The following is a 25,862-nucleotide window of genomic DNA, read 5'->3' on the forward strand; positions in this document are numbered from 1 at the left end:
CAACTCCGTGAGCAGGTTCTTAGACGTAGTAGGGGCCCAGATGAAGGTGGCATTGCTGGGGCAGGAAGGCAGTCGTGGGGGGAACAGGCTTGGAGGGGGGTGTCAACATTCATCCCAGGCCCTCCTGGGCAGGGGGCAGGGGGCAGGGGGGGGTGGGAGGGTGAAATGGGAAAGAGGGAACTTGGCTTGTATAGTCATAGATTTAGGAAGATTCCAGAAGGATGTGAAGATTATCAAGAAGTTCTGTTTGGCAGTCCTAGGAAGGAACAGGTTGGTGAGGGACACAGATTTGGTTCTTGAAAGAGAGTGTGAGAAGTGGAAAGTGAATTGGAAAGCAAGGCAAGCCCTTTGTGGTTGCAGCTCCAAGCTGCTCCGTGGGAAGACGGGAGGGATGAGGACCACAGGCCGGTGCCCGGGGCAGGGAACCCCCAGGGGCTCCTGAGGCTGGTGGATAAGGCAGGAGGCGATACCCTTGTGCATAGGCGGGGGTGCAGTGGGGGGAGTGGTTGAGAAGCATCTGTTTATTCTGCACATATTCACCCAGCACCTGTGGTGACCCAGGCCCTGTTTTAGGTGATGACGACATCGAAATGATCAAAACAGACTGAGCTCTCTGCCCTTGAGAAACTTGCATCCTACTGGAAGGAGGTAGATTAAATAAATAAATAGGAAAAAATAGATTAGAAGCAAGAAATAAAAATATGCTTCTGTTAGGTGGTGCTAAGCACTTTGGAGACGGACAAGGCAGGGCAGGGCAGGGAGTGAGGCAGGGTTGGCGGTGTGCGTTGTGGGGAGTGGGGCTGAAGAGCAAGGGAGGCCCGAGGAGTGAGGGGGCTGAGATGACACTGAGACTCTGGGGGTGGGGCCAGGCCATGGTGACACCCAAGGGGGCCAGAGGAGGCACTGGGTGTGCGGAGGACGGCTGGAGTCTGAGACACTGGCAGCCATTAGAAATATGGACTGGACCCTGGAGCACGAGACACGTAGACCGAGAAGTCACTGGTACCCGTTGACGGAGGTGCTTCCGGAGGAATGACAGAATGACCGAACTGCCCTTTGGGTGAGGCCCTCCTGCTGCCTGCACTCTTCAGGGACTCATCCTGGGACGTCTGCAATCCTGGGGACATCCCTGCACAGTGTACCGCACCAGCTCAGCCACAAGCACGAACAGTAACAACAGCTAACCCGGGGAGGGCGCACGTGCCCCAGGGTTGCTGGGCTCTTGTGTCTGTCAGTTCACTCAGTCCTCACCGTGGCCCCAGGAGGGCAGGAGCTTCATGTGACAGACCAGGAGCCTGGGTGGACTAAGCCGTCCAAGGCCACAAGCTGCTAAGGGGAGGAAGCCCGCTTGAATCGAGGCAGCAGGGGGTCCTTGCTCTGGTGGGAGGAGCGGTAAGTCTGGGCTCTTATTAGCCTCTCAGCCTCGGAGGAAAGTGAGTCAGGTGGAAGGCTTTTTCTGAGGATGGGGTGGGGAGCTGGGGAGAAGGGCTGGGGACATGCTGAGAGGACACCTGCAGGCGTAGGAGGCTCCTTCCCAACCGGCACAAGGCTGTCACCACCCTGAGAAGGCCGAAGCCTGAATGTAGTAGTAACTTACCCATGGAAGGAGTAGATCTGAGGCTCTTCGGGAGCCAACAAAGAAATTACAACTATTCGGGCCAAGACACAACACCATTTCCAGGCAATTTCAGGCCGAGAGTAGGTCGGAAGTCCCTGGCTAAGGAAATCTGTCACACTTCGAACGTCAGGCCTCTGAACAAGCCGCTCGGCCTCTGTGGGTCGCCCTGCTGCCCTTTTGGAAAAGTTGGACAACCTCTGAGACGTCGCCAAACAAGTTGGACAATCTCTGAGACATCGCCAAAATCGAATCCCACGGGGTCGAGCTGTGCAATCGGTTCCCTGTTCTAGGAACCACGGCCAGAGCCAGGGGCGCGCGGAGCGGCCTCTGTGCCGGAAGGCGAAGCGGGCTGGATGGCCGTCTCCGGGGCACAGGCGCTGGTTGGGGGCGCGCGTCGTTAGTTCCCTTGGATGCACTCGGGACAGCCGGGAGGCCAAGTCCGAGGAGCCTGGGAGTAGCCGGGTGACTCTGAAACTTTCCTCTTCTGGTGCCGAACCCAGTGCGACTGCAGAGCAGGCTGCTGGCAGGGACCGAATGGAGCTCCTTGCCAAGCCAGAGGCTGTGCCCGTCACTCTCAGTCCCGGGCTGGGTCCCTCGCGCGCGGTGTCGTTCCGCCAGGCCGCGCCTCCCGGACCCCTCCGCGCCCCCCACCCCACCGGGACCCCGCAGCGGTGCCCCCGGGGAGCACGGCCTGCGCTGCAGCAGGCACCCCTGGGCGGGCGGCGAGAGGTGCGGGCTCAGGGACCTGAGGGACCGCGGCCGCTGGCGCAGTGCCCAGGGGCGTGAGGCGGGAGCGCGGGGGAGGCGGTGGGGTAAAGCCGGCGGCCGGCAGGGCCCTCGGGTCACTCCAGCCTGGGAGGCGGGTGGCGCGCACCATGCCCTCCTTCGACGAGGCGCTGCTGAGGGCCGGCGAGTTCGGGCGCTTCCAGCGGCGCGTGTTCCTGCTGCTGTGCCTGACGGGCGTTACCTTCGCCTTCCTCTTCGTGGCCGTGGTCTTCCTGGGCAGCCGGCCCGACCACTACTGGTGCCGCGGGCCGAGTGCCGCCACGCTGGCCGAGCGCTGCGGCTGGAGCCCCGAGGAGGAGTGGAACCGCACGGCGCCCGAGCTCGAGGGCCACGGGCACTGCCAGCGCTTCCTCCTGGAGGCGGCCAATGCCACCGCGCTCAGCTGCGCGGACCCGCTCGCCGCCTTCCCCAACCGCTCGGCGCCGCTGGTACCGTGCAGGGGCGGCTGGCGCTACGCCCAGGCCCACTCCACCGTCATCAGCGAGGTAAGGGTGCCCAGCCCGCGGGGATACCGACCCTGGCCCACGCTCCCCGGTGAGCGCGGGTGGAGAGAGGATGGGGCTCTGCTCCCCACCCACGCAGACCCCGGCACTGTGACAGCCGGCGGGGAAGGTCACAGTGCGCGCTGGGAAGGTCCGTGCGCGCTGGGACCTGTTGCTTACCTGTGGGGACCGACCTGGGTCATTTCACTCTTGCAATAGATGGGTCGTAAATGCCTGGGAAATGCCTTCAGTTTGATTTCCCTCCGCTAGAGAGTTGACGCAGAGAAGCTGTGGATTCGGGCTTGAAGGAAACTCAGAGGAACCCTGAGATGCTTCGCACCCGCTTCCCCAGGAATGGAAGCATCCGGTGCTACCTCCGTTAACTCAGACCTGTGTGCGCACTAAGTGGGAATCGGGGGTCTGCTGGCGGTAGGACCGCAGTGTCCTGGGCCAGCGGCCAGCGACATGAAGCAGGTGCCCCCTGGCTCATGGTCTACAGGGAGCAAAGGGAAGGGGAAGCCAGCGTTTGAAGGTAGCTCGGCATTCTCCAGCTGCTGGAATTATTATCTGAAATGCTTGGGGACAGAAGTCCAGGCCATCCAAGGAAGTGATTTTGGTAAAACTGCTTTGGGGCAAAGAGCAACAACTGAGAGAAGTTGGGAAAGCTGGTGTTTTAAATAAAGTTTTAAAATTTTCCCCACTAATAAATCACTGGAACGCAACAGGAGAGGCTACCAGCCCCGTAAAGTGGACCCCTCCCCACTTACCAGTGTTGGCTGCTGGGGCCCAGGTGGGGGCAGTCCCCATATTTTCTTGGGTATGTTTGGGCAGGCAGTGCACTGGGGGTCGGTGGCCCCTCAACCCCAGAGTCAGGGCGCTTCTGCCCCAGCCTCGGGGGCAGTTTGCCTGTTCGTCTTCCTGAGCTCTGGACCTCAGGCCAGCCTCCACGGAGCCTGGGTGGAGAGATGAGCGGTTTTATTGAACTCTGTCTGTAATCACAGATCAATTTTAAAAAACGATTGAGTGTGCACAGGCAAATCGGGAGAGAAAATATTTGCCTTTATATGTGGACATTAATGTTTTTAAAGCACCTACTTGAATAATGGGGGAACGGAGTTCGGCAGGGCCTCTCCTGCCTCTGGCAATGGTGTCCTTTGGTCTGCTGACTTCTCCTCTCTGGGCTTGGGACTGTGGGTCTTTGAGGTTGTGCCTGTTCCACACTGCTGTGTGTGGGTGTGCTCACACGCTATGTGTGGGTGCAGGGCTCTGGGGGTAAACCTCGGGGCAGCCTGCCAGGCAGTGCAGCGGGACTGTGGGTTTGGGGTGCTTCAGTCTCTACTAACTCTGCTGATAGTGCCGGGGACTGCTGTACAAAGTGCCGGAGTCTCGCTGCTGCAGGTTTCATAGGTGACATGGATAAAACAGAGAAGGCATGGGCTTGGGAAGGAGCCTGCCTTGTTGCTGGTACTTCCTTCCAAGAGCACTATTTGGTAGTGGCCTCTATTTCATTCAGCATGATGCTGTACCTTTACGTCCCGGGCAAACCAGAACACGTAGCTTGTAGAGTAGATGCCTGACTTTTGAAGATGTTTAAACTTCAAACAAAGAAAATTAAGTTTAAGAGCAAAAGGCACACACCTTCGAGGGGTGCTTCTTCCAACAGATGTGACTTTAGAGCCTCAGAGAAGGGAACACAAAATCTGTGCGTGAGTGCCCAGACAGGTACGTCAGACACAGTCAGCATTCTGGGGTTGTTGCAGGGAGGGCTGGGTAGTGCTTTGAAAGTTGATGGCTCTGAAAAGGGGGTGTGGAAGGGGGAAGTTCAGGAAACTGGGGTCCTGGCACTGTCTCCAGAGAGCCAGGCAGCCTGTGGGGGTCAGCCTGCTCAGGCTCAGCTGTCTCACGTGCAATTACGGTGGGGCCGAGCCCCTCACGTTGCTGCAAATGCCATCCGTGTCGTCATGGGGTGGCTGCTCGGCACGCTCCGAGAAATGCTAAGCATCTTCGAGGCAGGGTCGAACAGCATCAGAAGGCACTCCCGAAGGCCGGTGACAGGTTTTTGAAGTGCCTGAGAGAGACTTTTTAAAAAAATCCTAAGTTCTTTGCTTCTTTTCGTTTGTTTGTTTTTCATGTTTTGATTCAGAGGAAGCCCCCGGCTCCTCAGGAAGCTCAGCTGTCCCGAGCAACTCATTCTCTCTGAGAGCTCTGCACAGCGAATATTTCACTGTCTTTGGTTTAGGATATGGCCGTTCACATTCTGTCAGGATGATTAAAGGAACTTGGGTTCTATCTTTGGCTAACACCATGCACCCGGGGTGTTCTTAGGGACTCGAAGTTAAACATATTAATCACAGAGTGGGGGTGGGGGTGGTTTATGATGTGAGAAGGCAACCAGAGTCCAGAATGTCTTCATGTGGCTATTATATTTCACCCTCGGACATGGTGGGGGACACAGCCTTGTCCTGGACTTCAGAGGAGGCACTGAGGCAGGAGGTGGGACAGGGCATGCTGGAGACCCAGACCCTTCTGCAGCTGGGGTGGGTCAGACACAGGGGCTCCTGCATGTAGCGCTCCAAGTCCTTGGAACAAGTTTCAGCACGTGAAACCCAGACCCTCACAGTGCAGAGCCAGCAGGGATCCCCCCGAACCTCACGTTCCTCCTCACTTTGTTACTCTCGTGCTCCTCTGGCCATTCTGCCATTTAGTTTCATTTCACGGTGTCAGGAAGACAGTCTCCCAGACCAGCAGATGGGAGGCTGTGCCTTCATTTCCTGGAAAGGGCTCTCTCTCTCCTCTTGATAGGAACGTTTCAAAATGGGCACTTAAACCTCACTCACCCTCTTTTCACCTCGCAAAGCAAAAGCAGCGCGGAGGAGTGAAGGCAGAAGTCAATGCCAAGTGCCTGGCTGGTTCAGGCTGGCTCCCCCACTTGTTTCTGCCACTCAAGGCAAGGCCCTGATTTTCTATTTACATTAAACTTCTCCGTGCAGATTTGCCGCCCGCCTGCATCTCATCCTTATCTAGCTGTCGGATGAGGGCAGAAGAGTGTGATGCAACACAGCAGAGTCCAAGCCCCGCCGCCCAAGGGTTTCACGTCACTGTCTGAGACTGAGTCTTCGAAACTGATGTTAGGATTCTTAAATGCTTGTGTGTCAGGGATTGGGGCGGGGTGGGGGCAGAGCTTCTCTCTGATTTCTCACTAGGAACTGGGCCTTGGAGCACCTTTAGAAATAGGCCAACTCCTTCTTGTTTTCCTTCCGCCGCCCATTTTTCTCCCCCAGTCCAAGGAACACCCATTTGAGGGACTGGCTGCTCCGTTGAAGAGAACAGAGGCTGCTTCCAGGTGTTCAGCCGGCTGCGTGCTTCACGGTCTCTGCTTTGCTTCTCCCACATCCTACCCACAACAAAAGGCAGGCTGGTAGGGCGGGCCAGCCCACGTCAGCACCACCAGCAGCCTGCCCTCACTGCTGGTTCAGCCTGGAGCGTGCTGTGTGGGTCCCGGAGAGAGAGAGCAGCCCAGCAAGTTTGACTCGGACTGAATCTCTGATTGGCCACTTTACAAAGATCATCACTTTTGTAATTTTTAAAAACAATTTCTACGGTTATTGGTGCCTTCCCTGTTTTTTTTTCTGAATTAGCCTCACAAAGAGAACATCTGTTTTATCATTACTTCAAAGAACCAACTGTGGCATTATTCACTTTCCATCTCACTAATCTCTCCTCTTTGTTCTGGTTTTTGGATTTACTCTCGTGTGCCTTCTCCAAGTTCAGCTGGACACTCGGTTCAATTATTCCCAGCCTTTCTTCTTTTCTACGCTCAGTGTTTAAGCTATGGATTTGCTTCTGCGTACTTTTTTCGACTGCAACCAGCTGGTTTTGAAATGCAGATTTTAATTATTATGCCGTCCTCTGGATTGTTAGTTTCTATTATTGTTACCTCTTTGACCCATGATTTATTTAGAGGCTTGTTTTAAATTTTCAAGTGTGTGTTGACATTTTTATCTTTTACTTGTTGACTTCTAATTGAACTTGAGTGTGGTCAGAAAGTGTGGTCTGTATGATACTGCTTCTTTGAATTTTATTAAAATCTGCTTTTTGGCCTTCTAAGCAGTCAATTTTTATAAGCATTTTATGTGTGTTTGAGATGGATGTGCAATCTTTATTTGGTATGGGGTTTTATGGATGTCCAATATTTGAAGTTTGTCAATGATGTTAAAATATTCTAGATTTTAATCAACTTTCCATCTGGTAGGTCTATCGAGAGTCATTAGAATATTGAAATTTCCCATTACGTTGGTGGGCTAGTTAGTTTCTCCCTACATTCCCAACAGATTTTAGAAGTTATATATGTGAGGTGATTTTATTGGATGCATGTATGGGCAAATTCAGAACTTTTAAATCTATGTAGTAAATTGAACCTTTTACTATAGTGTAGGGACCCTATTTAAATCTATAATATATATTATCTTAATGTCTGTTTTATCTGATATTATTATGGCTGCTCTAACTTTCCTTTAACCGACCTTGACCTCAGCTGGTGAGGACAATGAGGTGTCTAAGAGGAACACAGGAGGAGAAGGATGTCCAGGTGTCCACATCCTCCTTGTCATTTAATCTGTAGCAATTTATTAAACACCCCGGCAACAGTGGATGTGATGCACTCTTGTGACCCACCCACAGAGATCTGGAATGGAAAGATCAGGGCTGGACTTGGGGCTTTCATTTGTCATGAGCATGTGAGGCCCATGCAGGTGGTCCGTGGACCACACGTGGAACCATGCTGAGTGTTTCTTTATGAGGAGCCTGATGGGAGTCCCAGGGGCAAAACCGCCTTGTTGTGGTTGAATAAAGTGCCAGTCCCCACAACACACTCTGCAGACCTTGGCAGAAGCATCACCCCTTGTGCTCAGGGCAGCAGTCCCAGAGCTTGCCTGATGAAAGCTGGGCTACTGATGGATGGCTCAGGGCTGCCGTAGGCTGAGAGTGAAGCCCTGCCACTGGTTAAGGTGGGGCACCCACAGCTGGGCCATACTCCCTGGGTATCTTAGCAAACCTAAGATAGTGGAGCTATCTGTCCAGTGGAGCTTTGGACAAAGCCAGGTGGGACACAGCCCAATGGGCTATGCAACAGATGTGTCTCTACTCTTTGACATTTGGGTTACAGACTCTTGGCATAGGGCAGTTTAGAAGGTGGAAAGTGCATACATGTCTTTTGGGGTCAGATAGATGTGGACCTAAATCCCTGCTCCTCTGTCTTTCACCCTCAAGGGCAAGTCACAGAATCTGCCTGAGCCTCAGTTTCCTGAGCTCCTACCTTAGCAACTGGTCTGAAACATGCATGCAAAGTGCTCGTCTTTGTGTTTGGCCTTCAGTGATACTCAAAAAAATTAGTGTCTACTAACATGTAAAGAGTTAACAGACTAGAGTTGAGCTAGCGGAGGTGGGGGAGGGAGAGAGGGAGTGAACAGTGGGCCAGACTGGACTCTGGAGCTGTAGTTTGCTGACTTCTGAGCTAACATGAAAGTCACCAACATATTTGCCTTAAATATATTTTAAAAAATCTCTTGGTTATTAATTGGTCTTTAAGGGCGGGAAGACCCTGTACTTTTCCTCCTGGACATACAGCTAGTTTACACTTCCCAGCCTCCCTTGCAGCTGGTGGAGCCGTGTGACAGAGCTCTGGTCAGGAGGGTGGGGAAGTGACACCTGACACTGCCAGAAGAACCTTCGTCCTCACAACTCCCCTCTCCTTTCTTCCCTCCCCTGCTGGCAGAGAACCCCAAAGCCCTAAGAGATGGTGGGGTTCTTAGGTGGAAGGAGATCTGTTCCTACAAAGCTACAGGGAGCAGAGCCACCATCTTCCTTCCCTTCTACTCATCTCATAGGAATGTGAAGTGAATGAGAAATAAACCTTTTTGTGCCAAGCCCCTGAGATTTGGGGGGTGTTTTTTACAACCCTTACTTTGAGCTATTGCTGACTAATAGAACATTTTAGGTGTAGTTCCTGGAGACTGCAGGCACCTAATAAAATGGTACGAAGCTGGTTCCTGTAAGACAGTCCCCTCCTGGGTCTGCACACAAGGCCACCATGACTCTGCCCACGGGTGTGTGCAGGCCCGTAGGCCCCTGGCCTCTGCAGGTGCCTCTGGCAGGCTCCAGCCCCTTGGGGAGACCCCTGGTGGGCTTCCTGGCTCTTCAGTGTGCTGTTTCTATGTCTCAAAACACCTTTCCCCTTTCTTCACAAGGACGGTCCACTTTTCACCTAAAGATGCAGCTAAGAGTTACCTGTCTCAGAAAGGCCTTCCACAATCACCTGCCACCTGCCACCAGCCTGGAGTGTCTGGTTTCCTCCCGTTGCCTGTTGGCAGGCGATAGGCTTCTCGAGGCCAGAGACTGTTCCGGGAGTACACTCGATGAAATTACATGGCGTTTAATAAGCGCTTGTGATGAGATTACATGGCGTTTCTCGTATTTTGTGATTAAATGAGGAGCAAACAAGAAAGGGACTGAATGACAAATTTGGCCCCTGTCATAATTTTGGTGAGGCCAACCCTGAGACTGACCTTCGTGGACTGAAACACCAAAGCTCTTCCCAACCACGCTGCTGCTGCTTGTTTTCAGCATTAATTCTAAACATCAATTTAGAGAAAATGGACGTGTAAAAGTCCATTTGAAATGGACTTTTTGCTCCAGTGACTCTGATACAGATGATTTAACTTGATCCTGATATGTGGCTACGTTTCCCCTGGCATGATTTGATGTCACTGAACGATGCTCTGTGGTTTTCAGCGTGAAGATCTCATTTTATTCTTCGGCATTGGCAGTTTTCTTGATTCCACGGAACAGTGCTGCTTCTTAAAGGCCTACCCACCCCGGCCTGCCTCACCCTCCTCCCGACCCACGGGTCTGCAGGGACTGCCCCCACCCGTGCAGCAGAGGGCTGCCCGACCTGTCTGCACCTGGGTTCTGTCACCCTCACAGTGCTCACCAGGGGGATGCCACCTGGAACTGGGACGGAGCAGGAAGAAGCAGCCCTGCTGGCACTCTGGGACCAGCATTTTGATGTGCTGACGTCCGCTGTGCAGAAACGGCCATTCCCAGCTGTCCTGGCACTTTTGGGCCCGTCTGTGTTGTCACCCGAGAGGAGCCCCAGGAGCAGCTGGGCCCAGCACAGGGTGGGGGTGGGCAAGGGGCCGGGCTCCCCACAGTCCAGGGGGCTGGGGTGATGCCCTCTGGTCTCTGCAGGGGCAGCATGCACTGCCCACCTTCTAAACAAAATGACACTGGCCAATGTTTTTGTCTTCTTAAAACTATTACCAAGAAGGGACCGTTTATTTCGGCTCTGTGAGGGGAAAAGGCGATGTCTCTTAAGGTTCTTGCTGTAGCTTTTTGGAAGGATGGGTGACTGGTGAGATGGCCAGTGAGGGTTAAGGCCATTTATCCGGGCAGGCTGGCGCTGTGCACCAACTTTTCTGTTCTGTGCTTGTAATACAACGAGGCGGCTCTGGGGCTGGTACTGGAGGAACCACACAGAAAAACGGGGAGGGGTGTGGCGTAGGGGGATGTGAGAAGGTGAGCAAATGAATATGATTGAAAATTTTTTTTAAACTTTAAATAAATAATTGTTTATTTTCAGTTACAGTTGGCATACAATATTATGTTAGTTTCAGGTGTAAAACCAGTAATTAGACATTATATAACTACGTGATCATCCCAGTAAATCTAATACCCATCTGACTCCTTACACAGTTATTACAATATTACTGACTGTGTTCCCTGCGCTGTGCTTTACACCCTGTGACTACTTGTAAGTACCAATCTGTGCTTCCCGAGGCCTTCACCTTTCTCACTCAGTCCCAACCCCCCTCCAATCTGGCAACTGTCCAAATATCTTCTGTATCTATAAGTTTATTTCTGTTTTGTTTCGTTTTTTAGGACCACGTATCAGTGAAATCATGTGGTATTTGTCTTTCTCTGTCTGACTTATTTCACTCAGCACAGGACCCTCTAGGTCCATCCGTGTTGTTGCAGATGGAGAGATTTCATTGTTTTGTGGCTGAGTCATATTCCATTGTTTCCATGGACCCCTTCTTCTCGACCCTTCAGTTACTTGTATGTCTTGGCTATTGGAAATAATGATGCAGTGAACATATGGATACTGTGTCTTTTTAATGTAACGTTTTGGGTTTCTTGGAATAAACACCCAGAAATGGAATCGCTGGGTCCCTTTTTGTCTTTTGTTATACAGCTTTTCTACTAAAGTTTTGCTCTTCCAGCTTTTTGTTTATTTGTTTCCATTTTCATGAAATATCTTTTTCCACCGCTTTACTTTCAGTCTCTGTGTGTCTTTCAATCCGAAGCGAATCGCTCGTGGACGGCATGTGTAAGGGTCTTGTTTTCTTGTCCATTTAGCCTCCCTTTGTCTTTTGATTGGACCATTCAACCATTTGCATTTAAAGTAATTATTGATAGACATACATTTACTGCCATATTATTAATTCATGGTTTTATTATTGTTTTCTTCTTTTTCTTAAAGAAGATTCTTTAACATTGCTTGTAATACTGGTTTGATGATGATGAATTTCTTTAGCTTTTTCCTGTCTGAGAAGCTCTTTATCTAAATGACAGCTTTGCTGGGTCGAGTAATCTCAGTTGTGGGTCCCTGTTTTTCATGACCTTGACTATTTTGTGCCAGTCCCTTCCGACCCACAAGGTTTCTGTTGAGAAATCAGCTGATGATGTTATGGGAGCTCCCTTGTAGCCATCTGCTTTTCTCCTGCTGCTTTTAAGATTCTCCTTTTTGTCTTTAACCTTAGGCATTTTAATTAGAACATGTTTTGATGTGGGCCTCTGGATTCATCTTGTTTGGGACTCTCTGCCCTTTCTGGACTTGTATGTCTGTTTCCTTTACCAGGTTAGGGAAGTTTTCTGTCATTATTTTTTTACACAGGTTTTCAATTCCTTGCTCTCTCTTCTCTTTCTGGAAACCCCATGATGTGAATGCTGACAGTGTTGACGTTGTCCCGTGGCTCCTTACCCTGTCCTCATTTTGGGGGGATTCTTTTCTCTTTTTGCTGTTCTGATTGGGTGATTTTTGCTTCTTTGTATTACAAACTGCTGAACCAATCTTCTGTGTCATCTGCTCCCCTGGTGGTTCTCTGCAATGTATTCTTCATTTAATTTCATGTGTCCTTCGTTTCTGACTGGTTACTTTTTATGTTTTCTAGTTCTGTTTTTGTGTTTCATATCTATTTGTTGAAGTTCTCACTAAGTTCATCTACTCCTCCCCTAAGTTCGTTAAGCATCTTGTAACTAGTGGTTCAAACTAGTTGATTGCTTGTTTCCATTTTGTTTAGTTGTTGTTGTTGTTTTTTTCTGGAGTTTTGTTCTGTTCTTTCATTGGGGATATGTTTCTTTGTTTCCTCGTTTTTCCTCCCTGTGTTTGTTTCTATGTATTACGTAGAGTGGGTACATCTCTCTGGCTTGGAAGAGTGGCCTCGTGTAGTAGGTGCCCCGTGTGGCCCCGTGGCACAGCCCCCCCCACCGATAACCCAAGCTGGGCACTCCTGGTGCTCACTCCAGGTGAGCCCACAGTGTGGGCTGTGTCCACCTTCCTGTCGAGGCTGAGCCTTGATTGCTGTTGGCAACTTAATGGGAGGGCTTGACCCCCAGGCCAATTGGCAGCAAGGGCTGGCTGCGATCATCATGGCGGAGCAGATGTGCGGAGCCTAACTCCGCAGAGCAGAGCTCACTTCAGCCAGGCTCTGGGGCTCGCTGAGTCCACCCCTGAGTGTGTTGCATGTGGAGGTGGTTCCGCGGTGCGTCAGTGTGGGCCAAAGCTGTCCACCGGGTATACTGGCTCTGGGGCTGCCCAGCATGAACTACAGAGCAGACGGCTGCTATCTGTGCTGGGCTTGGAGATGCCCAGGAGAGGCCAAGCTGCGAGCCAAGGCCAGCTGCAGCTAGTGGGGAGCCTGGGGCCTGTTAGTAAGAGGTGTGGGGCATGCCGAGGCCAGATGCTGCTTGTTTTGAGAGATTTTAAGATTTGAAGGATGAGCCAAGATGGGCTGTTTGGGGAAGGACAGTGGCAGTGTCTTGGGTGGACCCACAAGGTGGGTGGGGTGAGGTCTCAGGGAATCACCAGAAAGAGCACACAGTGTGAGTCGGATTGATGGGGACTCAGATATGGTGCCTGCCTCCCGCCTCTGCGAGGAAAGGGTCTAGAAAAGGAACCTCTGCCAGCACTTCTACCTAGGAAAAAGCTGTCCTCCCCACTGCCACAGCCCTCACGCCGACGTCAGACACTTCCGTTCCTCCCTGTACGTCCCTGGTGCTTTTCGAGCTGCTCTCCCATGCTGGAGCTCAGAGGGAGTCCACGTAAGTCCATGTCTGGGCCCTGTAAGAGGAATGAATGCCTGGGACTCCAGAAGCCCTCTCCCGCTGGTTTTCACAGCCAGAAGCTCTGGGAACTTCTCTTCCTGGCACTGCAACCCTGGGCTAGGGGTTCTGGTGCGGGGCTGAGACCCCTCGCTCCTCGGGGGGGGGGCCCATGGCTGAGATGTCGCTCCCACTTTTTACCCACTACACGTGGGTGTGGGACCGCCCCTTTCCACCCCTTTCAGCATCTCTGTCTCTTCTACCAGTCTCAACATGGCTTTCTCTTTGTATCCTTAGTTACAGGCCGTCTGCTCTGCCAGATTCCAGGCAGTTCTGAATGACGGTGGTTCTGTAGTTTAGCTGTGGTTCTGATGTGGTTCTCGGAGGATTCAAGGGCTGCGTTTACCTGTGCCGCCATCTTGATCAGAACTCCCCAATGAGAAAAAGAATTCTTGCAGGGGAGTTCTAAAAACCCTGTTCAAGAAATTAAAAATAGAAGTCAGAGAATGAGCATGGTGATTATCGTTGGGTTTTTTCCTGAAAGCTTGGGTTCCAGTCGCTGATTAATTAGTGATGCTGACACAGCGGTGGAAAGGGTGCTGTCCCCGTGCAGGAGTCCTATCACTGTGGGTGATCAAGGACCGCGGCAACATCCACCACCACTGTTTCCATATTGAGTCAGAGGGTCAGTTGCCAGTCGATTCCCAGGGTCCTCTAGGTCTGTCATGTCTGCAGTGGAGTTTGCTTTTAGGTTTCTAACTTAAAACCTACAGATGTCAGTTTCTAGAAGTTAAGATGGGACTCCTCCTGGGACACCATCCTTCCCCATGGGCGTGCTGAACTGTGAATGACGTCAACAGGATGGGCGAGGATTGGGAGGGTGGGGTTGCTGGCACTCTGGAGCGGACTTGTGATGCCTTCTCTCATGTCACTCGAGCCCCTGGGCCTCTGGAGAGTCTGAGGAGGGGCCGTGGCATTGAGCAGCCTCCCATGGAAGCCACCCAATGGGGGCGGGGTGGGGGTGGGCCTGGGCTACAGGGACAAAGGGGACTGTTCTGACGCCAAACCCTGTCTTAGGAGGCTGGTGGACCTCCCTGTAGGATTGTTTTGGAGTGGGAGCTGGGGACGTGACCAAGTGACAGGTGAGCTTCTTGCTGTCCATTTTAACAGCGATTGCTGGGACTGGAACATTTAGAGAATAATGTGGAAAAAGGAACCACAGCCTCACAAGCTTGTCAAGAGGCACAGCCTTTGGTGTCAATTATCTGGTTATTAACCCTAAAACTAAATATTTAACTGCAATGTTAAAACAATGAAGTATTATGAAGTCATTCTGGCAAGATTGCTTCTCTTTGGGGGGGGGTGTAATGTGGCTTTTGTGGTTTTTGTTGTTAACAACTTGTGTTGTATGCTTTATGTCTAATAAAGCCTAAAGATGAGTGGGAGACCATGTTTTTTGGCTTCTTAGAGAATAGCTTAGAGGAAAAACCTGAAAGTTTCCAGCAGCATGAGCAGATCCATGCCTCACACGGGCGTCTGCTGTTAGGGTGACGGCGCCTGCTGGCCTCACTCCCCTCACCCATGTGGCTGGAGAGTTTTTCCTCCTGGTTGGTATCCGGTATTTTAGCAGGTGTGTGCTGAGGTATAACTGTTTAGCATTTCTTGGCTTCCCAATGCAGAAATAGGTGGTTCACCTAGAGGACGTCAATTAGTTTGTCAGAGTATGGCATGAATACAGTTTTATTCTGCATGGAATGAAAGTCTTTTTCAGTACTGTTTGCACGGCATGCAGGCAGATTGGGTGAAATGCCGGCTTTCTGTGAAATGCCATCAGCGCCGTGGTGTCCAGCATGAGACGCCCAAGCAAGGCCTGTGTAGGAGTTCAATGGGGCCAGGGCCTTGTCCGGCCGTGCTGGGCTTTAGCCCTGATGCGTAGGAGAAGGGGACTGTGGGCTGGTTTCCTGTTAATGAAGTCTGATGGCTTTGACCATCTTTGCTGTTATGTTGTCAGGTCTCTGGTGCCAGAGCCCAAAGTCATGCGCTAAGGAGTCTGAGGTAATTGCCCACACCTGAGAGAAGACGGAACACCCGTTACCTGGCCAGGGCGGACATAACGCAGGGGGGCGCTGCAGGCTCCCCGGGCATGCAGCTCCTCTGTGCATGCTCTCAGCTGCCTCCTTGCTGGATGGGTTCTCCCGTCTCCGACGCCTCCTCAGTGGCTGCTGATGCTCGGCGTACGCACAGGGCGGCTCTGATTTCACAGGGCTTCTGCCAACTGGGAGCGTGGCATGACCACGGCACAAGATGAAAGCCCGTGTGTCTCCAGCCCCTTGGGCAGAGACGTAAGTCGATGCCTCTGAGACACAAACAGAAGAGGGAGGTGCCAGGCTCTCTTGTTCTAAAGACTGCAGCACATTGAGGGGGATTAAGGGATCATGGAGAAGACAGCGTGTCCCTTTAACATGGAGGGCTTTTTAGAAGCAGTGTTTTGCAGACACCTATGAGAAATAGGTGTCACTTTATTCTTATCATCAAATGAGTGTTTCAGGTAAAACAAGCGTAGGGAAGTTATGCAAATAACTGAAAATATTAAATACCCAGGCTAGGTGAGAAGATTAAGTGGCAATTAATTAAAATTAATTTGGCATTAACTTGTTGAAAAATGAAATCAGGAAATAAACCTCGGGGTTTCTGTAGTGCAAAGGGAAGTGTCCCTAGAGCGTCCCCACAGAGCTTCTTGATGTGCGTCTCCGCGCACGGATCCGAGCCCGCTGGGTGCCCCCCGCAGCCCTAATCGGCCCCGTCTGGGACACGTGTCTATCTAGGGCACAGGTGCAAGAATAGCGATTTTAAACTAAACCAAATAAACCCAAATTACTCTACATTACAAAACCAAATAACACTGCCTTTGTACTTATCTGCCCTGTAGATCATTAGATAATGGCCATACGAGGTTGCAAAATTCTGTGAAGAAGTAACCAAATTTTAGATCGGAACTGGTTTGGGGGGGCCTATGGTTAAGGCGAGTAAGTGGTGCACAGTCGTGCTAGTTTGGTGACTGAGGGCAAAGTGAATAGTCCAAGGGTCCCCGAGGCTGGCCTGGTGCGGTGGGCGTGCTGCTGCTGCTGTGTGGGGCGGGCAAGGCTTGTGAGTGTCATTCGTGCAGGGGGCTCATCCGGCTGTCTGGCCCGTCCCAGGTGCTAAATGACTGTGATTATAGCTGTTAAAGAAATCCACTCAGACAGGCAGCTGGGTCTGGGAATCTGGGGCACACGGTGAACCCCTGGGCCCAGGGAGTTGTTTGTGCGGCAGGGCACCCAAATTCCAGCCCTCAGGCACGCGGCAGGGGTCTGCTCCTGAATCTGGGGTGGCTGGGACTTGTGCTAAAGCTGAGGGACCCGGGAGAGAAGGTAAGAGCTGCAAGCTTTGGGGGCATGCTATGTCCCCAGTCCCCATTTCTCAGGCCTAGAATTAACACTACCCCCCTGCAGGTGGCTTGGAGGGCTGCCTGAGACCACACCCAGCACACACAGTTCCCTCCTTCCTCTGGTCTGGGGTCACCGGAGCCAGCCTGGCTCAGACCCCACACCGAGTGCTGGCTGCAGACAGAGCAGAAGATGCTGGGCTGGGGCCTGGACCTCCCTAAACCAGGGCGATCTCAGGACAGGCAAGGCCACCATGGGTGGCGGGCATGGGCAGGGACCTGGCCATCTCAAAGGTGCTCCTATTCACATTTTACATAAAAGAGAGAAGGTGTCGGCTTTGCTGGCTGCAGTGGTGGTTGCTGGGAGTGGGGGGTGCCGCTGGAGGTACGGGCACTCCCACTGTCCTCACAGGCTAGAGGCTCTCAGAGGACAGGACTGTGTGCTACTCAGATTCGTGGTGCATCCCCCATTGCTCCCCGAGGGGCAGCCACAAGGCCTCGCACAGTTGATGCTGCCTCTTAATCTTCCTCAAGTATCTCTCTGATTGTCCCTTCCTGCAAGAAGCCTTCCAGTTGCCTGGGGGGTCAAGCAGGGAGCCTGGCTGGCGACGGAGGCCCTGCACAGCTTGGCCCTGCAGCTGACGCCCCGGGGCTTCTGTGGTCCTTCATCTTCGCCACAGCAGCTTGCCTTTCCTGAGCCCCCACTCTAGGCTCGCGCCTCGCAGGACAGCTCCTTCAGTCCTTCCACAGCCCGGTGATGTGCAGATGCGACTGTCCATTTCCCATGGACGGCGTCTGAAGCTGAGAAAGATCGGTCATGCAGTTTGTTCAAACCCGCCCAGAGGAAAGCTGGCAGAATCAAGACTTGATGGGCGAGTCTCCTCCAAAGCTCCCCGCCGTGCTGATTCTGTGACCCGATGGGTCCACATCTGCGTTTCCTCCACCTCCCTCCTCATGTCCAAGCTGCCTCAGGTCGAGAGCAGTGACTCAGACCCCTCTGACCTCTCCTCAAAGGACATAAGACACCCAGAGCTTCTTACCTTGTAGACAGTCCGTACCTATTTGTTGGCCGGATTGGTTGGCTTCATCCGGGTAGACGGGCTTGAGCTGGAGGGTGTTGTCAGAACTGCTGTGCTCCGTGACCTTGAGGACCAGGCTGCAACCAAGGGGAGGCCCAGCCCGAGGCACACACTGTAGCCCTCGGGCCCCAGCACAGAGGGTGTTTCTCTGGCCGGTTGGGATGGCAGCTGGGCACCTGTCTGCCAGCTGTCACCCCACCAGGGCTCATACAGATCTGGGCAAGGTGACGACTGGTCCCAGTCCTCAGAGCATGCACCCAGCCCGGCCCCCACCTTCCCCCAGACCCCTGTTGGAGTCAGAGATTTGGAAAAGAACTAAATTATCATTCTAACACGAGATTCTCTCCATCACTTTTTTTTTTCCTGCAAGGGGCAAACATTTTTTCAATAAATCTGGACAGCAAAAGGTCTCTGAAGGGGCTGTGCTTAGAAAGACACCAGTGTGGCTCATGCCTGCATTCTAGTTGTCAAGGAGACAGATGTGCCTTATGTTTTGGGACAGTTTGAAAAGGCCACCTCATATCCCAGTTTGCCTGTCCTGTCATGAGAATCTGACCTCAGGGAAGAGACAGAAAATCTCCCTTCCTGCCCCCACAACCTATGGAATAAGCACGTGGCCATGAAGGAGAGGCGATGATTATGAACACTGAGGTTCAGGTTGGGGTTGAGGTAAATCTGGGCCAGACAGCACTCTGTCTTAAGCCATCCAGTTCTCTCGACATTTAATAGACAATAAAATGTAATCCATGAAAACAATGCCTTAATACCCAATAGGGACAGAAAGCCACACTTCAATAAACCATGAATAAACTACAGTTACTGATACACATTTCCTGCTTAGAAACCTATTTTCTTCTTCAATTCCCAGAAAACATGAAAGCATAGTAAGCAGTGGACTCATCCAACCTTCACACACGCTGCGAAGCAGCCCCACGGGCTACTCTCGTGGGAGGGAAGCAAAGCACAGCAGCGTCGGCGACTGGTCCCAGTCTGGAGCTGCCGCGTGGGAGAGTCAGCAAAGACATTTTTGATGTCTGAACCATCAGAAGATTAATTGATAAGTCTATAATACAAAAGGGACTTCTAAAAAGCCACAAGAAAAAGACAGCAAGGTCTTGTAGAAAAATTGACAAAGGATAGAAGCAGTTCTCATAGGAAAAAAACCCAAAAAACCCACACAAGGCCACTAAGCATCAGAAGTGATATGGATTCATTCATAATCCGAGAAATGCAAATCTGGTGACGCCAAGGGTCAGAAGGTTCCAGGACCACAGCCGGAGGGCATGTGGAGCTGTTCTCTAGAACAATCTGGAACGACTGATGGAAATGAAGTGTCCACACACATCCTGTGACCCAGCAGTCCCACTCCCGTGCATAGACTCCAAAGGAGAGTCTCAAATGCACCCATTGGGCGCTGGGTGCCTTCGGGCGGCATTAAGGGGGTGGCAGGAGTTGGAGGCTATCTGCGAGAGAGGAACTGTCAAACGCAGGGACACGCCCCACGCAGCAGCCAGAAAAGATGGATTAGATGTTCACAGAACATCACTGGTGATCCCTGAGGTACAGGGCAGAATACAGAAGTAAGAAATAGAATGAGGTATAGGATACTACACCGCTTACATGAAATTAAAACTTTGCACAGAACACAGCGTAGTTTCTACAAGAACACAAGTAAGGAGATGCACCCTAACCCATGAGGCTGGCCTGCCAGGGTGGGATGGGAATAAGAATAGGGATGAAATACAATAAGTAAGCAAAATAAGATGGGGGTCTTCATTAACTAGTGATGATAGGGTGGGGTGCCGATGTGTGCGTGCTGCGTGGCGCGGTCTCTGTGTGAAACCCTGCAGGGAAGTGGGCCGTTGGAGAGCAGGCGCCGCCTGCGCGGAGGCTTGGCAGCGAAGGCTGTTGGTCCCAGCTGACAGACGGACGTGCTTGCTCGCCCGCGGCAGTGCTGCAGGAGACGCAAAGCCAAGGTCAGGTTGTGGCCGGGCAGCATTTACAGTCGATGAGTCAAATGCAGGCAGGTGGCTGCAAAGTCAATTTCGAACAAAGACTTTGTTTAACGTGATGGGAGGGCGGAGAAACAAGTCAGACCGGCCAAAACTGGAGCAGGCGAACAAGACGGGGTTTTCAGCAAACGAGAGAAGGCACCAGACTTGTTCTCAGGGGGACCCAGCCGACAGCGACGATGAAATTCCCAGTCGGTGAAAGAACCCCATTGACGATCCCTCACCCAGGCAGTTACCCCACTGCGTACACGCCTGGCTCTGCAAAGTAGGGCCTGTTTGGAGAAGTTAGCTGCGGGCTGGGGGGGGTGGGGGGCAGTGAAGCCGCTGGCATCAACGGAATCTAGCCTGGAAACTGTCATAAAGTGAGAAGAGGACGTTTCTTTGCTCAGCACAGGATCAGCAGACAAAGCTGGGCGGGACGGACGTGTGAAAGCTGTAATTCATCGCCTGTCTCTGGAGCTGAACAACCAGAGAGGCGGGTGCTCCATTTGGAAGGAATTAGGGTTGGAATCCGACCCACGTTTTCATAGCTGGAGTCTGTTCAGATGTCTCAGGGGCCACGTTGTGTTTTGCTTTATGTAGTTCGTATTGTTTTCTGTTAGTGGTGCTTTTTACTATGTGATAAGATAACATTTACTTGATTCGTGGGCCATTCATTTAGTTACCTGTTTCAGATTACTGAATTTATTTTCAGTCATAAAAACATACCAGGATATGTTCCAGGTGCTTTGCCTGTGTTAGTGATAGCATCTAAATAGCCATATAAGGGCAATACTTATGATTTTCTCATTTTCCAAAGGATGGATTGAGGCTGGGAGTGCGTGCGAGATGTGCCCAAGACAGAAGAGAGCATGAGAGTTGGTTTTCTTCCGAGGTCAGCCACCCCGCAAACCAATGTCCTGTCCCTCCCCACCTGCCCCCAGAGCTGTGGCTCACAACGTTTGAATCGCCTGGAAAGCTTGTAAGACTCAGTCTGCCGGGCCCCACCCTGGAGTTCCTGAGTCGGCCCGTTTGGGGTTGGGCCTGAGAATGTGCATTTCGAAGTTTCTGGGTGCTGCTGATCTGTGGGTGCCGGGATTGCACTTTGAGAAGCACTTGTCTAGAAGGGGCTTTGCTTTAGCTGCCGATTTTGAGGGGGTGGGGTGACCAGCTCACCTTGTGTGAATGGACAATGACTCTCTCCTAGGAGAAGTTTGGTTTTTCTTCAAAGTTCAGCTGCTGCTCCTTGGTGAGTCCTGTTCTCCCTGCTGGTCCAACTTGTGTATCACCAGAGGGCAGGATTATCCAAACACCATGTTGCTCATAGCACGTTTCTGTCCAGGCAGCAGTCGGGCCTCGCTCGGGTCTGTGGAACCGATTTCAAGTTCCGCCGTGTGGCCTTGATGCCACCTCCCTGCCTGCGGATTTTCTAATACGACCCAGCCTTCCTCTGCTCTGCGCACAGGAGCCAGCTGCTGCTCGGTGCCCTTCTTGTCCTCCGCCCACAGTCCCCGTGAAGCCACCCCAGGAGCCCTGTCCTCGCCTGTGCAGCCCTGGGTTCCAGCCCTGCAGCTTGCCGACTGGGCTCTCCCTCCGTGTGCCTCTGCCTGGGCCCTCTCTGTGGACCCTGCCTCCTGCCCCTCCCACCCAGGTCCTCAGGGCCGTCCTGTACTTCTCCACCTGCCTCCCCTCCACTGCACTGGTGGCAGGGCTGCTGAGCCCTGGGGGGACCCCTCACCCGCCTCATGTCCTCACCAGTGCTCCAGGGACCTCTCAATGCTGCTGGGCATCCCTCCTGTTAGCCCTCATCTCCACGGTCTGCCGTCTCTAGAAACTTCCACCCGCCCCTCCCCACTCACGCTTTTCCCTCACTCTCCACAACTCCCCCGGAAATGGGAGACTTGGGACAAGAAGCTGCTTCAGTGTAGTGCCACCAAATCAGAGCTGACCCTCCCATCCCTTCCTCCCGGCATCCCAGCAGAGGTCACAACAGTTTACTTGCAGAGGCTCACCTGTCCCTAAGCTCGGGTCCCACCTGCCTCTCAGACTCAGCCACCCGTCCCCTTCTGTGGCATCCTCTGCCCACCCACACTTCAGCGCCCCTTCTCTGCAGGACACCACCCAATGCCCACGGGGTGCTGCAGCTGAGGGCACCTGCTTCCCCGTTGTAGCACGTTTCTTGAAGAACTTCTCTCCTCCTATTGCCTCCACACCCTCCCCTTCCTTCTCCCCTCAACCCAGTGTGGCCCCCTCCATCCCCACCATCCCCTGGATTCAGCCCTTACTGGGGTCCCAGGATACCCCCAGCTGCTGTTCGCTTCCCGCTCCCCATTCCTGGTCTTGTGTATAACAGCGAAGCGTCACCTGGGCTCATAGAGCATGACATACTCCTCGGAGATGCTGCTGCTGCAGTCACCCATTCCTAGGTCACAGCTCTGCACCTGTGCGTTCCCAGGCATCTCTCCTGTACACTGTGCCTGCCCCGGGCATTGTCTGCTGAGGCCCAGCACAGGGGTGCAGCCGGGCACCCCGTCTGCGGGTCCTGCATCCTGCCAGGAACCAGGAAGGATTTCAGTTAGCAAATGGCGATGTAATGTAGGTTAACTATGGTGCATTTCATCATCTCTGCTGTCGCCGTTCTTCCCCAGTGGGCGCTCTTTGATTTCCATCTGGATGAGTTCTCTTCGCCCGTAAACAACCCAGCCCTGGGAGCTGAGAGTTTGCTATTGGATGACCCTGGAAGGCCTGGCTTTATTTGTTTAACCTTCTTAATGAAGCCAAAAGTCGTTCGCCTTTCAAAACTACACGTTGGCAAGGTTGCTGCAGTAGGCTGACGTTTTCCAGACACCGGGGAAGTCTTCGCCTCCTTCACGAGTGAGGGAGAACGCAGCAGAATTCACACCTGTGAGAGACTACTGTCCAGGCGAGTTCAGGGACACACGTGGGCCTCACCCATGGACCACACTGTGGTTTTCTTAGCCCCGCCTCCGAACCCTGAAATGAACAAAGAAAAGCAGACAGAAACTGACTTGGGAGTCTTCTGGAATGTTTTTTTTTTAAACACGAGCACTTAGAAATTTACTAAAAACTTCAACAATTTGTATTTCATGTTAGAAATACAAATGTATTTCATGTAAACTGCTCCATTAAAAACTACAAAATTTTTTGAAGAAAAACTTAATATTCACCCACCCAAATACCCCAAGGGAATGAATGGGAGCATTTTGTCATTTTTACTTTAGACTGTTTTAAAAGAAATGAACCGTGACAGATGGAGTCGAGACTCCAGGCACTATCCTTGTGCAACAGATCGCACTGCGACCGTGACTTGAAACAACCACCTCGTCCCGCAGACTCTGTAGGTCAGAGATTCCGAACAGACGCAGAGGAGAAGCCTCGTGTCTCTGTACTGTGACCTCTGGCTCAGAGGATGGGGGGCTGGGGGCCATGGTGGGGGCCGTGGGGAGGTGTCTTCATGAGCACACCTGGCAGCAGGTACCACTGTTGGCCGAGGCCTCCCTGGGGTCTGGCATCGGGAACAGCTGCACGGGACTCTCCGTGTAGCTGGGCCTCCCCCTGGCATGGTGGCCTCATGCGCCTCAGTGGGCCTCCAGGCTCCAAGGCGGTTATCCCAGCTCCCATGGCCGATGCGGCCTCTCCTTTCAGGGCCACCCTGGGAAGTCACACGGCATCACCTCCGCTGTGTCCCCTTGGTTCCAGGAGCACCACAAGTGCTACCAGAAATCAAAGGGAGAGGGGATTGGACTCTCGCTCCCGAAGGGAGCGTGGCAGGCTCTGGATGGGCACGTAGGGCAGGAACCACTCGGGGCACCCACTGCTGTGTGGGGCTTCTAGTCCGTTTTTTCACAGCTGTCCTACAGACGTGGACACCCACGTGCCTGTCTTCTTGTGTCTCTGTCTTTCTAACAACTGACCACAGAGAGCCATGGGGGCGGATGTTAGAACCAGGCCTTGTCAATGTTCTTCCATTGTGATTTATCAAGCTGGGTGAAGGGGAACGTGGCACTTATCAAGAGGCATGTCCTTCTGATTTAAGTACACTACACTGTGTTCTAACCCTCTGATCATTACTCGTGAGAATGCACGTCTTACTTAGTGTAGCATTTTACAGTGTTTCAACCACACCACTTTTATTCCCTCAGGACAGGTTGCATGAAAACAAAGCACAGCGAGAATCCTAAGACTTACAAGTTCACACGTTGTATGGATCAAATAAAATAATGGATTATAAACTGCTTAGAAAACTGTGTAGAGCGAGGCAAAGGCCCGTCGTTAGTATGTCTCGCGGCCCCATTTCGCGGTGAGCTTTTTATGTACAGCAATCCCGCCCTGCGCTCCCCTCCTCCTTCCCTTGCGGGCCCTGTCCCCTTCGCTCCCCCGTCCCCGCTGTGTGTCAGAGTGCAGCCAGCCCTTCCGCGCCTGTCCCCCACGCTGCTCCCTTGGAAGCCTTTCCTGACACAGACCTTCCGCGGGAACGCATCTCTCACTCCTCTGTGCTTGCCTGGTGTCGGAACGCATTGCACTCTGTGCTCTGTTTCACGTCCCGGTGACTGCTGCTCCACCGCAGGCTTCCTGCACACCGGAGCCCAGCATGCCCGCACCCGGGAGCAGTCTGTGGAAGTCCTTTGGATGGATGGATGAGTGAACGAATGAACCAACAGTCTTGTCACCATGCTTAGCTTGCCTGTGGTGCCTCTCTCAGCTGGGACCCTAAAGAGCTGTAGCACTTTAACTGTGGCAATACCGGGGGAAAGAGAAATCTCCCCTGGCCTCCTTGAAGTCATGCAGGTTTGGGGAGGGGACACTGGCCTCTCTGATGGGGGCTGTCCTGTGATTCCCACCTTCCCACCCCATGACGTGCAGCTCTGGCGACGCTGCTCTCCAGTTGGGCACAGATGTGGACTGGGGAGGCCCAAAAGAAAGAGGAAAGACTTGGCATCGGGGAGGCTGTTCAGGCCATTTCTGGGATGGGTGCCAACCTCTGGTTTCGGCATTAAGTCATGAAAATAAATGAATGTGTGCCTTGTAACTACGTGCAACTTGTGTGCTCTGCAGTGACGGGGTGGGGCATCTCTGCCTCCCAGGACACTCAAGGCACAGAGAGAGGGCGCACACCATCTGCTTGCTGCGGGGCTGGCTTTGGGACTCGGAGATCTCCCACTTTCCCAAGTGGGTGGCTGGACAGCACCACACGAAAGAACGCATTGCCACCTCCGTGGCAGTGTCTGTCTCCTGAAACTCATCAGACTGGATCTGGGCCTTTGGCATGAACTGGGGCTCACAAAGAGCTAGACCCACCTCCATGCCCAGAGGCAGCACCCTTCCTTCGTGACCTTCCCAGTCAGTTTCAGTGTAATTAATACAGTCTTATCCACAGTCTGTGTTCCCATGGTCAGGCCTCGTCTGAGCCGAGAAGATCAACAGTCAAGGTGACCTTCTACTTTACAACCGTCTCTCTTTTTTAATTTGAAATAATTTTTTATTTTTCAATTACAGTTGATATATAATATTATGTTAGTTTGATGTTAGTAATTAGACTTTGTATAACTTACTAAGTGATCACCCTAGCAAATGTAGTACCGCTCTGACACCATACATAGCTATTATAATATTATTGAGTATGTTCCCTATGCTGTACTGTTCACCCCCATGGCTCTGCTGTAACTACCCATTTGTACTTCTTAATCCCTCCACTTTTTTCACTCATCTACATCACATTTGGCAAGCATCAAAATATTCTTTGTATTTTTGAGTCTGCGTCTCTTCTGCTTGTTCATGTATTTTGTTTTTAGGTTCCACATAGCAGTGAAATCATATGGTATTTGTCTTTCTCTCTCTGACTCATTTCACTCAGCACAGTGCGCCCTAGGTCCATCCACACTATGGCAAATGGCAAGGTTTCATTCGTTTTTGTGGCTGAGGCACACTCCATGGTCTCTATGGACCTCTTCTCGATCCTCTCATGGACTGATGGACACTTAGGTTCTTCCATGTCTTGGCTATTGCAAATGATGAGGCCATGAACATATGGGTGCGTATGTCTTTTCGATTTAGTGTTTTGGATTTCTTTGGATGAATTTCCAG

At 52.3% G+C, this 25,862-nt stretch overlaps 2 protein-coding genes across 2 annotated transcripts in view; one reads left to right on the forward strand and one right to left on the reverse strand.

Annotated features, from left to right (window-relative positions):
• Positions 1–989: 989 nt before the first annotated feature.
• On the reverse strand, positions 990–2,495 carry LOC118988532 (uncharacterized). Its single transcript, XM_037048277.1, has 3 exons — positions 2,465–2,495; positions 1,598–2,354; positions 990–1,129 (listed from the first exon to the last, which is right to left on the reverse strand). The coding sequence occupies exons 1-3, from the start codon at positions 2,493–2,495 to the stop codon at positions 1,096–1,098; spliced, it is 822 nt and encodes a 273-aa protein (XP_036904172.1). The 3' UTR covers positions 990–1,095.
• SLC22A3 (solute carrier family 22 member 3) overlaps positions 2,332–25,862 on the forward strand; it is a 74,399-nt gene continuing 50,868 nt past the window's right edge. The window contains exon 1 of the mRNA XM_037058919.1: positions 2,332–2,889. Coding sequence (XP_036914814.1) covers positions 2,494–2,889 — 396 coding nt within the window. The 5' untranslated portion in view covers positions 2,332–2,493. The remainder of the gene's footprint in view (positions 2,890–25,862) is intronic.

The sequence above is a fragment of the Sturnira hondurensis genome, unplaced genomic scaffold, assembly GCF_014824575.4.
Source record: "Sturnira hondurensis isolate 20B ecotype Veracruz unplaced genomic scaffold, ASM1482457v3 Scaffold0000167, whole genome shotgun sequence".
NCBI classification, from domain to species: domain Eukaryota; kingdom Metazoa; phylum Chordata; class Mammalia; order Chiroptera; family Phyllostomidae; genus Sturnira; species Sturnira hondurensis.

Excerpts from the sequence above, each read along its gene's own strand:
- LOC118988532 (XM_037048277.1), bottom strand. The coding sequence starts at position 2,495 with ATGGTGCGCGCCACCCGCCTCCCAGGCTGGA. Across the intron at positions 2,355-2,464 it reads CACCCGCCTCCCAGGCTGGA|CCCGCACCTCTCGCCGCCCG; the intron begins GTGACCCGAGGG and ends CAGGTCCCTGAG. Across the intron at positions 1,130-1,597 it reads CAGATCTACTCCTTCCATGG|GGATGTCCCCAGGATTGCAG; the intron begins GTAAGTTACTAC and ends TACACTGTGCAG.